The sequence below is a fragment of the Lipotes vexillifer genome, unplaced genomic scaffold, assembly GCF_000442215.2.
Source record: "Lipotes vexillifer unplaced genomic scaffold, Lipotes_vexillifer_v1.1 scaffold977, whole genome shotgun sequence".
Classification (NCBI taxonomy): Eukaryota; Metazoa; Chordata; class Mammalia; order Artiodactyla; family Lipotidae; genus Lipotes; species Lipotes vexillifer.
Window position 1 is genome coordinate 1,166,383 of NW_006783088.1, and position 10,846 is coordinate 1,177,228.

Below are 10,846 nucleotides of genomic sequence, written 5' to 3' on the forward strand. Positions count from 1 at the left end.
GAGCATATTTCCACACCCTCTTTGTTGTCCTTTGTGGACTGGGAAACAACTATTACAAATATTATCATAGGGACTTCCCTCGTGGCGCACTGTTTAAGAATCCGCCTGCCAATGCAGGGGACACAGGTTGGAGCCCTGGTCCGGGAAGATCCCACATGCTGCGGAGCAACTAAGCCCGTGCACCACAACTACTGAGCCTGCGCTCTAGAGGCCGTGAGCCACAACTACTGAGCCCACGTGCCACAACTACTGAAGCCCGTGCACCCTACAGCCCGTGCTCTGAAACAAGAGAAGCCACTGCATTGAGAAGCCCGCGCACCACAACGAAGAGTAGCCCCCGCTCGCTGCAACTAGAGAAAGCCCGCGCGCAGCAACGAAGACACAACGCAGCCAAAAAAAAAAAAAAAAAAATTTCATAAAAGGTTTACCTCCTAGACCAAATGTTCATTAGCTACATTCCTCTCAAAACAAACTTCTCATTCATTTGTGATATCACAACATTCTCTTAGCTGATTTCCCTGCCTCCAATCTTCTGGACAACAGCTCAAGGGATAGTCTTTGAAATATTCAGTTGTTCCCCTAATAGTTAGTGAAAATTTTTAAAGCTTCAGAATCCTGTTTTTAAATGAAATATCACTGACAAGTCCAATTTAATAAAAGTTAGAAGCAAAGCTGTTCTTATTAAAATGTGTAGGTGAGCTACACAGTAGCTGTCCCCTCTGTTCAGCACCCCTCTCCCATCCTTGTGGCTGCTCTGGAGGCAACGCCACGGAGCTCTAGTGGTTTGAATCCCACTGGCCTGCTTACGGCAGTAAAAGTACTTATAACCCAAACATTATAGTTGCTGCCACCATCCCCCCTTCCTAGTCCCATACCTGGAACAACTAGCTCCCAAATTGTTTTTCACCATTTTTCAAAACTTTTGACTATGGGGAATTCCAAATATACATAAAAATCAAATCAAATATAATAATAAACCTCCATATACCCATAATCCAGCTTTAATGATTATTAGCTCACAGCCAATCTTGTTTCATTTATACCTCTCTAACCTCTCTTACCCCACACTACTTAGAAGCAAATTTCCTCATAACATTCCATCCACTAGAATTTCATCACCTTGCTCAGTCTGACAAGGAATTAATTATAACCAACAATACCAGTGTCACATCTAAAAAATAATAATCCCTTAGTAAAATCAAGTATCCAGTGTTCAAATTTCCAATTTTCTCATAAAATGTTATGCTTACATCAGGAACCAAATAAAACTCATGCATTGTGATTGGTTGATGTCTTTTAATCTGTAGAGATTGACTGATATCTTTCAGTCTATAAGTATCCTTCCACCTTTTATCTTCTTGCAATTAATTTATTTTAAAAATTAGGTCATTTGTTTTGTAATTCTTGCCCCATTTTGCTAATTGCATCCCCATAGTGTACTCCAACATTTCCCACATCCTCTGTATTTCCTATAAAATAGTAATTGGATATAGAGGTTTGATCAGAATCAGGTTTTTTTTTTTTTTTGAAAAACCACTTTGTAGGTGGTATCTGATTGTCTCTTTTTGTGATGTTAGCAGCTGTTGATTCTCAGTGCCTAAGATCTATTTATTAAGGATGGCAAAATGGTGATATTTCAATCACCGCATTTATTAGATGAAATGTTTTTATAAAATAAACTTCCCCTCACCTATGAGGATACCCACACCTCAATATTTTTCACATTGTGCCATCTGTCCTGCATGACACATCTTCTCCAATTGATGAAATGCTATAGCTATACTTTCAAACCAACCAAAATATCACCTCAGTGAAGTTGCCCTCACTCCAAGCAGACTTCACCCTTCTTCTAATGCTAGAAACGTATCATTATAATAACGCTCATCTCACTGACTCAAAAATTTAATGCCTCTATCCCTGGGGCTCAAAAACAGAAATGGCCTTTGGTCCTAGCACCTGTATAAAGTATTTATTGAACAAATATGTGTAGGATTTCACTTTAGAAAAGTCAGTATCACTTAAGTGACATTATGTAAAATACAAGTTACAAAGCAACTCGCAATGAGATAACCATCACTAGAAGAAGTTACCAGAATTCAAGACACTTTACAAGATGGAGGAGCTGAGTTACCAAGGGTCCACCATCAGACTTTAACCAGACTGAGAAGAGAGCCTGGGGCCTGACTTTTCAAAACTACGAAGACATGGTGAGAATCAGGTTGAACCCAGGTCCTTCCTAGGAATTCCATCAGTAAAAAGTCAGAAGCAGGCTAGATGTGAACCCTGGTGGTACATCAGTATTTAAGAAGGGAAAGGAGGTCCTGAAAAGGAGGACTAAGAGGAGGAGAGAATTTTCTCCCTAGAATGTTGGTGATGTCACTAGGGGCATGAAACTAGAGAACTCTCTGGCTTGGGAGCAGTTTTTGTTTTTGTTTTGTTTTTAAGAAGCTGCATGGTTTCCTAGTGCAAAGAGAAGTAACTAGCAGCAAAGAGAGTAGGGTTTGCTTGGATGTTTCATGTTTGGATTTTTTTCTCATCTTCCTATAGTGTTTATTTGGATGTTGGTATGGGGTCTGGGGCCTGGAAACACAGAGGGCATGGATTCAATTTTCATTTAACTCTTCTTCCTCTGATGTAAAACTAAGGTTCCATGTCCTGAAGGACTCCAGGAGTCAGCAATTCAGTGCGCAAGATATGAAAATATTCTGTCCTAACCTATCTTTAAGTCAGGCTGACCAATTCACACACAACCCAGCAAATAACTTTTATTTAAATTTTAACTTTGCTTTAATGGAAACTATCTTGGGCCTCTTCTCTCTGCCCCCTCCTACACTTCACTCACTGTTCTTTTTCTGCATCCACTATGTCCCAGTTCTGTGATACACAGGTAGGCTCCTCACCACTTCCTATAACTGGTACCCTGGGAGCTTAGATTGTTCTGTCAGAGGTAGCACCAGATCTGATCCCCCCGTCCTCCTCTTGCCTTCTTCCCTCTCTACTTGCTTGAAGGTGATATGCTCTGTTCTCTAGTGGTTATTCTAGCTAATATGTACAGTTTCACAGAAGTCTTAAGCTAATCAATACATTCACTTTCCTCCTGAATATAAGAACATGAAAATTAGTGTTCTAGTCACCCCAAGTTACATGCTATTGTTGTCCAGTATTTTAATTCCAGCTCATATTTCCCTCCCACAAATTACACAGTTTTTACACTTAATGCTTACCTACTCTTACCAACATTATTTACCAGTATCTTTGTTCAGTGCTCCTTCTTGAATCAGATTTTCCATTTAAGACCATTTTCCTTCTGCCTCAGGAATCCTGACTTACCTGCGGCAAACTCTGCTTTTGTTCGAAAATGTTTCCAATTAGCCCTCTTTCTTAAAAAACTTTTACCAAGTGTCAATTTCCACAATAACTTCTTTTGTTAATGGGATGCAGCGAAAGAATTCCACTGTTTTCTGGCTTTCATTGTTGGTGCTGACAAGTCACCCATCTAGGCTGTTTTCTAATGTTCGTCTGCATTTTATCTCTAGCTGCTCAAGATAGCATTTTACCTCAGTGTCTCTAGAGACGAGTTGCTTTTTATCTTGCTTGGCAAATTCATTGGGATTCCTAAATCTGAAGTTTAGTGGCTTTCATCAAATCTGAAAATTTATCGGTGGTTACCTCCTTGGATATTGTCTCTTCCTATTGTCTCCTCCTGGAGCTCCAGATAACTTTGTACATTAGATCTTCTCATTCTCTTGTCCTCTGTTGTCTGCTTCTCAACTTCTTTGCCATTTTCCATTCTTCCTTTCATTCTCTTTGGACTGCATTCTGTATAATTTCTTGAGATCTTCCAATTCACTAGAACCCCTTCAATTTCTCCAATCAATTTAATCTGAGTTTTTACTTCAAATTTGTATTTCTCATTTCTAATTCAGAAAGGCTTTTTTTTCCCCAAAAAATCTGCTGGGTTGTTTTTTGTCACCTCTTAGCTTCAAACTTGCATTAGCTCATTAACCAAAAAGTTATTTCATTAGTCTGTGTGACAATGCTATCATCGGAAGTATTTAAGGATCAGCTTCTGTGAATTTTCGGCCCCTTTTCCATTTGTGGCATCTTATTTCTTTGTGCATCTTAACATTTTTAAGCAGGATTTGCTTTGGGAGTTTATATATAGGAATTGAGGCCTTCAAGGGATTGCATTTGCTTCTGGAAATCACCTGAAGGCATGACCAACTGTAAGCAGATAGAGTAGGGGGCCCAGAAAAGAACCAGATATAGCTTTTTGACATAAGAGAAGCCATTTTAGGCCTAAGCCGTTTTATGATCTAAGCCTGGCCACAATGCCTGCCCTTGAACAGGTCTCAGTAATAATGATCTTAAGGGAACAAACTGTTACTGGGCAAGAGAAGTAACAACAGCAAAAGGCTAATAAATGAGTTGTAGAGACTCCCGGTTCTGTTTTCGTGGTAAAGATTAGTCTGAAGCACTTTCTTGAGCTGTTTTTCAGAATTTAAACATCCCCTTGGGCACTCAACCACCAGATCAACTGGCTTCAATCAACTAAAGCTTGTAGTCTGTCAACCTTAGCCCCAATTCTATGGTGAATTCTCCTCAGCCCAAGCTCCTTCATAAATATGCATGTAGCCTTAGCTTAAAACTTCCCCCATCTTGCTGATCCGGAGAGACACTGCTTTGGGAAAGATCCCTGGTGTTCTCCTTACTTGCTGCAAGTAATAAACCTTTCTTTCTCCTGATCTTTGGCTTGGCTGTGTCTTTGGCTTGACACCCACCAAGAGGTGAGCCCAGTTTTGGGGTAATATCAAGGTTGAGACATAAAATTCCTTGCTGCCCTCTTCCACAGAGTTGATTTCTTGTTCACCTTTACACTGAGGGTATCCTGGCTTTACCTGGAGTCACCTTCATTTTGTTTCCCATACCCTGCATAGTCACTAAAATAGATGCTGAAAGCCTGCTGAGTTTGGCAAAAGCTGAGTAAAAGCGAGCTCTAGCAGTTGCTTACTTCCTACAATTCCAGTTTTCACTTCATTTTTGAAGATCTATGGATTCCTTACTTTTGTGCTTGTTCAGCAATACGTTTTTAACTATTTTTTAAATAAATACATTTTACCCAGCATCTTGTTTCTGCTGAAATTACTTTTCAGAGTATCCAATCCACCACAATGCCAAAAAACAGAAGTCTGAATTAGTTCCAACTATACACACTATACTCCCCTCACCCTTGATTCTAACAGACTGGGCTGTAAAAAGGCCCAGAGTGCAAAGTTTGCATAAGCCCGATGCTAACTTTGCCTTAAGGATGGAGCAAAAAAGAACTGAAGACGAGAGGAGTGTAAGTGCCTGGCACCTTACGGTGAATATCTCATATTTCTTTTTCTTTTCCTCAGGCACAAATGCCTTATGGCATCAGACTATTTGTCCATTAGCACTACAAATACCTGAGCAAAGATAGCAAGATAGTAATCCCTTCTGTATCCTAAATAAAAGTGGAAGAACCTGTCCTTTTCAACAATAAAGATAGAAATGTATACAGTGAGAAGCATTAGCAGTTTCTCCTCAGCTAAAAATAAAATAGCTAGCTGCCACATGCTTACAATAATATTTATGGCTCCTACAATTACACTAACAGGTATAATGCTCTTGACTCAATCCATTCATGGCTACATTTCATACTACATAAAAAGGGAAAAAATAGTCAGGATATAATACAGACAGACCAAAATGACTATTTTCATTTATGCTTTCCCTACCTCATTTCCCCCAGCTTCCTCTCCATCCACGTCTGCCCCTAAATTCTGGGTGGATCAGCTGAAGAACTAATGTTTTAAGTGATATAGACAGCAGCAAAGTCAAGAGGTCATAGGTTGGGATCTCCCTGGCGCTCCAGTGGTTAAGACTCCGCACTTCCACTGCAGGGTGCGAGGGTTTGCTCCCTGGTCAGGGAATTAAGATCCCACATGCCGCGCGCCACGGCCAAAACAAAACAAAACAAAAACTTCATAAATTTACATGAAAAAGAAATTTGCGGAGTTCCCTGGTGGCCTAGTGGTTAGGATTCCGGGCTTTCACTCTCATAGCCCAGCTTCAATCCCTGGGTGGGGAACTGAGATCCCACAAGCCACAGGGCGCAGCCAAAAAAAAAAAATTAGCTCCTACATTGTCGTGCGTGTGGGCACATGCAGGCACGCGCTTTCTTGCTTTCTTGGCATAGGCTGTCCCTCAGGAGTGATTTAAATTTCTAGACACACCTCCTTGGCTTTGGCCAATGGGGCCACTTGCTTCCCGGCTGAGGTACCCTTTGTAGCCAGAAGTGACACTTTAGTTCGAGCCATCGGCTCTAGGGAATTCTCTATTGCCCTAGAGGGGCCCCATATCAAGGGCTAAGTTCACCTCTCATCAGCTTGGGCATTATATAGATGACATGATTTACAAAAGAAGTTTCTCCTACCTACATGCTACATGTCAGCCTGTCACTGTCATTTCAGGTTCTACAGCAATCATTCATTCCTTTGAGATAAACACTGTTTCCTATATGAACACTCCTTTATTGCGGTTATCACCACACCCACCATGAAACTAGTATCACTGCCAGGGGAGTCAAAGCCAGTCATCCTGGATTCTAGTTTGAAGCTGAATTCTTAAGCAAGTCTTTAGTGTCTCAAGTTGCAATTAACTCACCACAGGCATTTGAATAACCTAGGTTACTTAAGATTTCAGATTCCTGAGTCCCACTTATTTAAGCAATTTTTGGAAACGCAGCATGGAGATCTGCATTTTTAACAAGCTTCCCAGGTAATTCCTGTGTACTTGCTCAGATCCATAAGGCTGGGTGTAGTTCGTCTGTAACTCTATCTATGAAAATACCAAGATAAACCTTTACTCTCCTGTACTTCAGATACAGACAAAATGAAAAATAACGATCTAGAGTAACTGGTCCTTAGTTCTTCCTGGGTGAGATACTTCTAGTCTGTAACAAAGTGCATTAGTTCAGCAAGAAGGAACAAGTGGCCAAGTGAGGTCATAGCTCTGAGCTGTCAGAAAGTATGTCACAGCAAGACTCATTGCAGCTATTTCACAAACATGTTCACGAAAAAGGCTCACTGAGGCAGAAGAGTGGTTGAGCATAATCTATAACCGCCTCCAGGAAAAAAAAACAACTCAGGCTCTAAAGTATCTGGGAACAAATGGGCAAATCTTGACCAAATACACAGGATTCCTAAAGTTTGTATTAAGAGATACCAAGAGCCTTCAAAAGCATTACTAAATCAGTGTCAAGAAACGAGATACAGGGACTTTACAGATCCTTTTTAACACCTTGTTTTAGTTAAGGGCAGAAAAATGTTTTTAAAAGACCACAGATCTCAGCTGCATAGAATTCTCATGGATTGCATATGAGAAAGGGTCCATCTGTTTCATTCTCTAATCTAAACCTAACATACACAACAATGCCTGGCATATGGAAGATGCTGGGGAAATACTTATTGAATGAGATAAAACAAATGGACCAATCGAGAGAACAGTAAGGTTTCTATGTAGCTCAATGCCAGTGCATAATAAGGAATATGACAGAAATAAAGGCTATTCACCAGTAGCCAGGTTTTTCTACATTAAAAAAAAAAAAAACTCAAGCAGGTCTGCCAAACCTCTCTGTAAAGCAAACTCAAATAGCTTTTTGGCTCTGTGCTTCATCCTTCTAAAACTACAACTGTCAGACACAAATCAAGCTTTAAAAGGTCATCAGCTACAATGCTTAGATTTCCTGGTCTTACTAGCCCAAGAAAAGTTTTCATACCCAAGACCTAGTTCAACAAAATTGAGACATGAGCATTACCAGAAGCAGCTATATATTTTTAATCTAAAGACCGGGCATACAGAAAGCATTTTACATAAATTCTCGAGTCTTAATAATGTAACAGGAAATATGGGCCCCAAATAAGCCCCTTTCTGTAGGTCTTAATCCTTGGCCTCTACAGTAAAGACAACCCCTGGTAATCCAATGAGTATCTGCTACCCACCCACATATTACTTGGGAGGACACAGAGGAAGCAGCTATAGGCCTGCCCCTTATCATCTTTACTAAAAGATTGCAGAGAGCCTGAGAAGCAACATTATGGCCTAGTGAGCCTTTTAATTCTACAGATTCAGACTTATTAGGATGATAGCTGGAGCTGGTAGTTTCTAATCTTCTACCCATAAATGCTCAAGAGGGTCATGAATTGCAATGAGCTTTATTCAACGTTAGTTTTGTCAAATGTCGCAGAAGAATCCCAGTGATTTATTCTTTATACTTCAGTTTCCTATCTCTAAGTTAGCAATAAGCTTCCCGTGCTCTACTTAGCCACATTTAATTTTTAAGAATCTTCAGAGGAAAAATGTTTCATATATAATTAAAAAGAATGTTCCTTGTTAAGAGTTGGGATTGAGCTCAAAGTAAATCAGTCCTGGTACAATCCCCTTCTAGCTGCTCTGCAGAGAAAAAGGACACTGATACATAAGGAAGTAACCAAGATGAAAAGGAGAGAAGAGATACAGCTTAAAGTGAAGAAATGACACAGACCCCCCGCATACACACTTTAAAAACTTTATTTATATAAAAAAACTCATTTGTTTTTAAAAGCATTAACAAGAGAGAAAGAAAAACAGAAAAGGTATGGAGCAGAAGACATGCCCCTTAGTAGTGTTCGGTGGGACGGTGGGATTTTTGGTTCTCTGAAATTGAACGTTTAGTGTTTTTATAAATGAAAAGGAAAAAACAAACGGTTACAGGTCCCCAAAAGCCCATGGCTGTTCTATTACCCACACCCCACCGACAAAAAGAGCACCAGGAAAAGAGCAGAAGAAGACAAGAGAAACCAAGAGTGGAGCCACATCTGGATGGGGGCGATTTCCCCTGTGCAGTATGCTCTTAGGGTCACAGAGAGGAAAAGGCTCCTTTTTGCCAGAAAAGGAGTGGGATGAAATGTGAAGGGGAAAAGGGGGTAAATAAGGAATTTTAATGCAGAGGGGAAGGGGGGTGGTGGGTTGTGCACTTTTCTCCTACCCCAAAGCCTCAATATATAAAGGAAGGGGGAGAGAGGAGGATAAAGATTTCCAGTTGCATTAAACAGAGCTTTTAGATTAAGGGGAGGAGTAAAAGGCAAATAAGGGAAAGGGTTTAAAAAAAAAAAAAAAAAAAAAAAAAAAAAACTGAAACAACTTCTTTCCAGGGGAGGAGTAAAAGGCAAATAAGGGAAAGGGTTTAAAAAAAAAAAAAAATCAACCGCATAGCAGCTGATTCCTCTAGCCCAACCTGCTAATATACACTAAACTAAAAGGAGGAGGAACAGGGGTGGTGGGGGGTCGGGGAGGGGGATATGGACACGACTTCCCTATAACCCCTTCAGAGACGACAATCATTCTGGGCAACTAAGGAGTAAGAGCCACACCACTCACTCCTCCCACCAATCTCATTTGGAGGTTCATCAGAACAGGATTTCTGCAAAATCCCAACATATACAGTTGAGAAAAACCTTCTATGGCTAAAATTAGAGGCTATTCCAATTCCCAGTGGAGAGACTGAGGTTCTCTAGGTCACCTCTCCTCTTCTTTCTGCTACTTAGGGCCAAGAAGTAGGTAAGAAAGCAACCAAATATAATTTGCAAAATCATGAGAAATGAGACTGCAGAGGCAAAGAAAGGCACATGGAAGGGAAGGAGGAGATGCACCCCAGGCCAAAGGCACAAAGAAGAGGCAAAGCCAGGGGCGAACCCCACCGTTTTAAGGGTAAAGGGGGCAGGAGTATGTACATCAAGTCCTTTAGTCAGCCAACCAATCCAGGGAGGAAGCAGGGGAGGATGGGGCTATAAGGTTGAGAAAAAGGAGAAATAAGGGCAGGGGGAAGCCAGCTTTGTAGCTTCCTGACAGTTTCAGACTAAATGATTCATGTACATTCCTACTCGCTCCTCCTAGAGGCCTTCTCCTCGCCAGAAGACATTTCTGCTCCTTCTCACCCAGAAAGTCTTCCTTGACATATTCTCCTCTTTCTACAGCCTCTTGCAAATGGCCAGGCCAAGTCAGCAGACATTATTATCACAGGATGGGAGAGGAGGGTTAAGGACAGCCTCAGGAAGGGGCAGCAGCTGCAGCCCAGGGCTGGCAAGAGGCTTGGAGAAGAGATGGAGTCTGTAGGTCCTTGATGGTCCCTGCCCTGGAGATGAGGAGGGCAAGGTTTCTTAATCTCCACTCTAGGAAACCTTCACTTTCTCAAGGGTCCTTGCCAAGTGGTATGTGCCAATGTCGCCGGCCGTCTTTGCTTCAAAAATAGTCATTAGGAACAAAGGAAGAGCTCACGCCCTCCACTCTCCAAAAAAGTAAAGGTCCCTTCCCCACCAAGAGAAAAAAAATCTTGCTTAGGAATCATCGGTTTATCAGATTGCTGGACACTGCATATATAGCATATAACTTCCAATTCTTCCCATAGCTTCCAGTGAGGATTCCCACTCTCTCCCTCCCTCCACACAAGGCCAAGAGTTCCAGGGAGAGCTGGCAAAAAGAGCTAATCTGCAGCAGTTTCTCAAGATATGCATATAACTGAGTCAGGCTTCTTGGGAGTAATTGCAGGGGATCTGGAGGGGGGAGGAGGGACAATTAAGCTTCACTGGAAGAAGTTAGGGAGTTGATGGAAAGAAGGCAGCCACTTAGGGCTACAAGGGCAGGAGGCAGTGTGGCAGTGGGCACAACAGTCCAGCGAAGAAAGGGAAAAATCATCAGTCCATTTCACCACCAAAAAATAAAAGTACATATATTATAAGCCCAGATGTAGCGGAGAGAGTGGTGCTAAATCTTCTGCTGTAGGGAA

At 41.3% G+C, this 10,846-nt stretch overlaps 1 protein-coding gene across 2 annotated transcripts in view; it reads right to left on the reverse strand.

Annotated features, from left to right (window-relative positions):
* Positions 1 to 10,440: 10,440 nt before the first annotated feature.
* Positions 10,441 to 10,846, reverse strand: part of CTNND1 (catenin delta 1) — a 22,406-nt gene continuing 22,000 nt past the window's right edge. Inside the window, exon 18 of one of the 2 annotated variants that reach the window (XM_007455693.1) lies at positions 10,441 to 10,836. In XM_007455693.1, coding sequence (XP_007455755.1) covers positions 10,825 to 10,836 — 12 coding nt within the window. In that variant the 3' untranslated portion in view covers positions 10,441 to 10,824. The remainder of the gene's footprint in view (positions 10,837 to 10,846) is intronic. The other variant, XM_007455692.1, reaches the window with a different exon arrangement.